General features: G+C 46.4%; 1 protein-coding gene across 4 annotated transcripts in view; it reads right to left on the bottom strand.

Annotated features, from left to right (window-relative positions):
* Nucleotides 1-5000, bottom strand: part of git1 (G protein-coupled receptor kinase interacting ArfGAP 1) — a 35838-nt gene that overhangs the window by 6518 nt on the left and 24320 nt on the right. For all 4 annotated transcript variants that reach the window (XM_080771575.1, XM_080771577.1, XM_080771574.1 and 1 more), the window contains 3 exons: nt 4497-4615; nt 3590-3742; nt 1776-2090 (listed from right to left, as the gene is read on the bottom strand). In XM_080771575.1, coding sequence (XP_080627701.1) covers nt 1776-2090; nt 3590-3742; nt 4497-4615 — 587 coding nt within the window. The remainder of the gene's footprint in view (nt 1-1775; nt 2091-3589; nt 3743-4496; nt 4616-5000) is intronic.

Raw genomic sequence — 5000 nt, 5'->3', positions numbered from 1 at the left:
GTGTAATGTTAGAGTCCACAGAAGACATGTAAATATGAAATAAATGCTTAAACATGTAGCTATAGGTGTAATGTTAGAGACCACAGAAGACATGTAAATATGAAATAAATGCTTAAACATGTAGCTATAGGTGTAATGTTAGAGACCCACAGAAGACATGTAAATATGAAATAAATGCTTAAACATGTAGCTATAGGTGTAATGTTAGAGTCCACAGAAGACATGTAAATATGAATATGACGGCGGGGGGTGGGTGGGCGTGTTGGGGGGGGGGGGGTGGTCTACTCTAAACTTACGCTGGGCGCGGTGGGGGGGAATTAAAAGACTTCAGTGCACTGTGCAAGGAATAAATGCATTCGCCATGTATCCGAAAGAAGTCTGATCCAATCACTTTTAGATTTTCCAGTTTAATCCTGAGTTAAAGTTTTGTAGTGTTCAAGATCTGATTTTAGGCATGTTTAAGCCTCCAGGAAAATCCGTGTTGAGGTTCTTAATCCACTGTTTTTCATTAAAACGTCTTTGTCCTACTGTCCAGTTAGGATTGTGTTGAAGTCCAGCGCATTTTAGAGCTTCAATGCCGTGAGCCATGAAATGTTGCACCAATCTTGTGGTTGTCTTTTTGGCACTGTTAATATTGTATCTGTGTCGTCCCAGCCTAGTACCTATTGTTTACCTGTCTCTCCGACATATTGTAAACCACATTTTTCACATGTGATTAAGTAAATGCAGTTGCTGGTTCTAGCTGTTATTTGTTGTTTAATCTCTAAAACGCGTTTTGTGGTTCTATTTTTTACTAATTGTTTGGGTTTGAAGTATTCTGGTCCCTGGCGTGCTGGTGTGTTGATTTCTTTTAGCTTGCTGTGTACTAGATAATCTTTAAGGTTTTTATTTTTTCTATAGGCCGATATAATTTTATAATCTTTTAGAAGATCGTCCGTTCGGTTCTCAAAATTCCTTTTTATTCTGTTGTTGGCTAGTGTGCTCTGTGATGAATAACTGGTTATCAGGGCCAATTTGGGGCCTGTATCCCGCACTCTTATTTCTAAGAAGGTATTTTGGGCTTTCCGGAGGAATGTCCTAGTGTATCCTCTTAGTCTGAGAGCATTAAATAGAGTTTTACAAGCTATTTTGAAATCACTTCTTTGCGTGCAAATCCTATGGAATCTTAGTAGTTGTGATTTGACTATTCCTGTGTAGGAGTGTGTCGGGTGGAATGACGTTTTGTGTAATAGGGCGTGAGTGTCTGTTTCTTTAAAGAATACTTTTAAGTCTAGTTTCCCATTTGTGTTAAAGTTTGGGCCCTTGAAGATTGTTACATCAAGAAAGTCAATCCTTTCTGTGTGTGTCACATATTTTATCGTTATGGATCTATGATGGCTATTTAAAACATCAATAAATTCCTGGAATTCTTCTTGGCTATGTTCCCATATTCCAAATATATCATCCAGAAATCTATAGTAATGTGTCGGTTTAAGTCTGCATTTTTCTAGTGCTGTCTGTTCCCATATGCTCATGTAAATGTTTGCATAAGATGGTGCAAATCTCTTTCCCATGGCCGTGCCTTTGATTTGAAAATAGAACTTGTTGTTAAAGGAAAAATCATTCTGGGTTAGATTTAAGTCTAATAATTGGAGTAATTCCTCCTCTGGTCGATTTGTGTCTGGGTATTTACTAAAGACTTCCCTAACTGCTTGTAGCCCTGCTTCTGTTTCAATGTTTGTGTAGAGGCTGTCTATATCTATCGGGGGGGGGGGGGGGGGGTGGTCTAAACTTACGCTGGGCGCGGTGGGGGGCTGCAGGCGAGCTGCCAGGGTGTCCAGGGAGGCCGGGGGTCCGTGGTGGGGGTGGGGGTGGAGGGGGGCTTTGGGGACAGCGGAGGTCGAGGAAGGCTCGTACATGGAGAAGGCCTGGCGCTGTCGCCCCGCCCCCGCCGCCGCATGGGAGGTGGGGGGGGTGACCCCACCCCCCGGACCCCCCCCGGCCTGGTGGGACCCGCCCCCCTGGTGGGACCCGCCCCCCTGGTGGGACCCGCCCCCCTGGTGGGACCCGCCCCCTTGCAGTGAACTGTTCTCCTGCTGCGTCCTCCAGATCTACGGGGAGGGGGGGGGGGGGTGATAGAGGGAGGGGAGATGGGGGGGGGGGGAGGCGTCATGAAAACAAGCGTCCACATTCACAGGTACAATTATGGGTGGGCGGGGCTTCATTCACGTGGATTATTGGTATCATAATGAGGGACAGGAGTTACACTGTAATGCAATGAGGGGAGGAGTTTCACTGTATTATAATGAGGGGGAGGAGTTACACTGTATTATAATGAGGGGGAGGAGTTACACTGTATCATAATGAAGGGGGAGGAGTTACACTGTATTATAATGAGGGGGAGGAGTTACACTGTATTATAATGAAGGACAGGAGTTACACTGTATTATAATGAAGGGGAGGAGTTACACTGTATTATAATGAGGGGGAGGAGTTACACTGTATTATAATGAGAGGGAGGAGTTATACTGTACGGTTATTATAATGAGGGGGAGGAGTTACACTGTATTATAATGAGGGGGAGGAGTTATATTGTATTATAATGAGAGGGAGGAGTTATACTGTACGGTTATTATAATGAGGGGGAGGAGTTACACTGTATTATAATGAGGGGGAGGAGTTATATTGTATTATAATGAGAGGGAGGAGTTATACTGTACGGTTATTATAATGAGGGGGAGGAGTTATATTGTATTATAATGAGAGGGAGGAGTTAAACTGTACGGTTATTATAATGAGGGGGAGGAGTTACCTATTGCAATGTTCAAATGCTTTCGTACAGTCTGGAGCAACGTCACCTCCTAGTACTTCCTTACCTCCTAGCTTCCTACTTCCTTACCTCCTAATCTCCTACCTCCTTACCTCCTAGCCTTCAACCTCCTAGCCTCCTTACCTCCTAGTCTCCTACTTCCTTACATCCTAGCCTCCTTACCTACTAGCCTCCTTACCTCCTAGCCTCCTTAACTCCTAGCCTCCTACTTCCTTACCTCCTAGCTTCCTTACCTACTAGCCTCCTTACCTCCTAGCCTCCTACCTCATTGCCTCCTACCTCCTAGCCTCCTACCTCCTTACTCCCTAGCCTACTACCTCCTACCTCCTAGCCTCCTACCTCATTGCCTCCTACCTCCTTACCTCCTAGCCTCCTACCTCCTTACTCCCTAGCCTACTACCTCCTTACTCCCTAGCCTACTACCTCCTTACTCCCTAGCCTACTACCTCCTTACTCCCTAGCCTACTACCTCCTAGCCTACTACCTCCTTACTCCCTAGCCTACTACCTCCTAGCCTACTACCTCCTTACTCCCTAGCCTACTACCTCCTACCTCCTACCTCCTAGCCTCCTACCTCATTGCCTCCTACCTCCTTACCTCCTAGCCTCCTACCTCCTTACTCCCTAGCCTACTACCTCCTTACTCCCTAGCCTACTACCTCCTTACTCCCTAGCCTACTACCTCCTTACTCCCTAGCCTACTACCTCCTAGCCTACTACCTCCTTACTCCCTAGCCTACTACCTCCTAGCATCCTACCTCCTAACCTCCTAGCCTCCTACCTCGTTGTGCAGTCTCCTTAGCTCCGCCCCCAGGCGGTCGTTGACCTTCAGCAGCTGGGTGACCTTGGCCTCCGACGAGGCCAGAGCTTTCTTCACCTCCAGATACTCCTGGAGCGTGATTGGTCCATCTGAGAGCTCTGACGAGTCCATGCTCTGTGCACACACACACACACACACACACACACACACACGCGCACACGCACGCACGCACGCACACGCACGCACGCACGCACGCACGCACGCACGCACGCAGATGGCCGTTAGTGAGGACAGATTGTAAACCTAACTTTAATAACACCCATTAGTAGTTCATTTAATATCGATTTAATCGTCGATTAGTCACTTACAACGAGGTATCGATCGTAAGGATCAGGCGTTCGTGAATTATTTTGGGGAAAATTGCCAAAATGCAAAGTGGTTCATATTCAACGCTTGCTTTCTTTAGTGGATGATTGGGCTCTCACAGTAATGAGGAGAAACACAACACATTATATGGCTGTGATGCTCAACGGCCTGTAGAGGGCGCTGTGATGCTCGCGGTCGGGTTTTTTTCCACCACCGAGCGAGAGAACAACATCCGGTGAAGACACCACACACAGCTTTACGTCATTGTAACATCCGGTGAAGACACCACACACAGCGTTACGTCATTGTAACATCCGGTGAAGACACCACACACAGCGTTACGTCATTGTAACATCCGGTGAAGACACCACACACAGCGTTACGTCATTGTAACATCCGGTTACGGATATATGGCTCTTCAAAATAAGGGTTTGCGCGACAGATATATTAATTAATGCTGGCGGCATGCATCGGTTGTTGCCCTGCGATTGGTTGTTGTGATGTGGTGATGTTGTCATGGGTTGTTGTGTTGTGATTGGTTGTCGTGAAGCGACGGACCTACCTTGGCGCGGTTGTTGCGCTGCGATTGGTTGTTGTGATGTGATGATGTCATCTCGCTGTCCGTGTCTTCGTCGGACGCGACGCTGTCGTAGTCGTGTTGGTCGTCATCCATGCACGTTTCTGCACGCACACACACACACACACACACACACACACACACACACACACACACACACACACACACACACACACACACACACACACACACACACACACACACACACACACACACACGTTCATTTATTCGTTTGTCCCCGTGGGGCGATTTGGTTTACAGCAAGGCATAACACAGGCAGGTAACATGAAACACAAAAACACAGCAAAAAGGCACATAATACACATAGAACATTAAAACGGATGGCAGTTCAAGGTATCAGTGTAACATTACAATTCATAACTTTTCCAGAAAGTTGTATGAAAAATTAATACAATTAATACAAATCCAATTTACCTCCTTCTATCGGCATTTAGAGCCTTGATAGCTACAGGCACGAAGGAGAACTTA

Source organism: Protomyctophum bolini (assembly GCF_963924005.1).
Source record: "Protomyctophum bolini genome assembly, chromosome: 9".
NCBI lineage: Eukaryota > Metazoa > Chordata > Actinopteri > Myctophiformes > Myctophidae > Protomyctophum > Protomyctophum bolini.
Note: the sequence above shows the minus strand (reverse complement) of the source record. Positions and strands in the feature narration are given on the sequence as shown.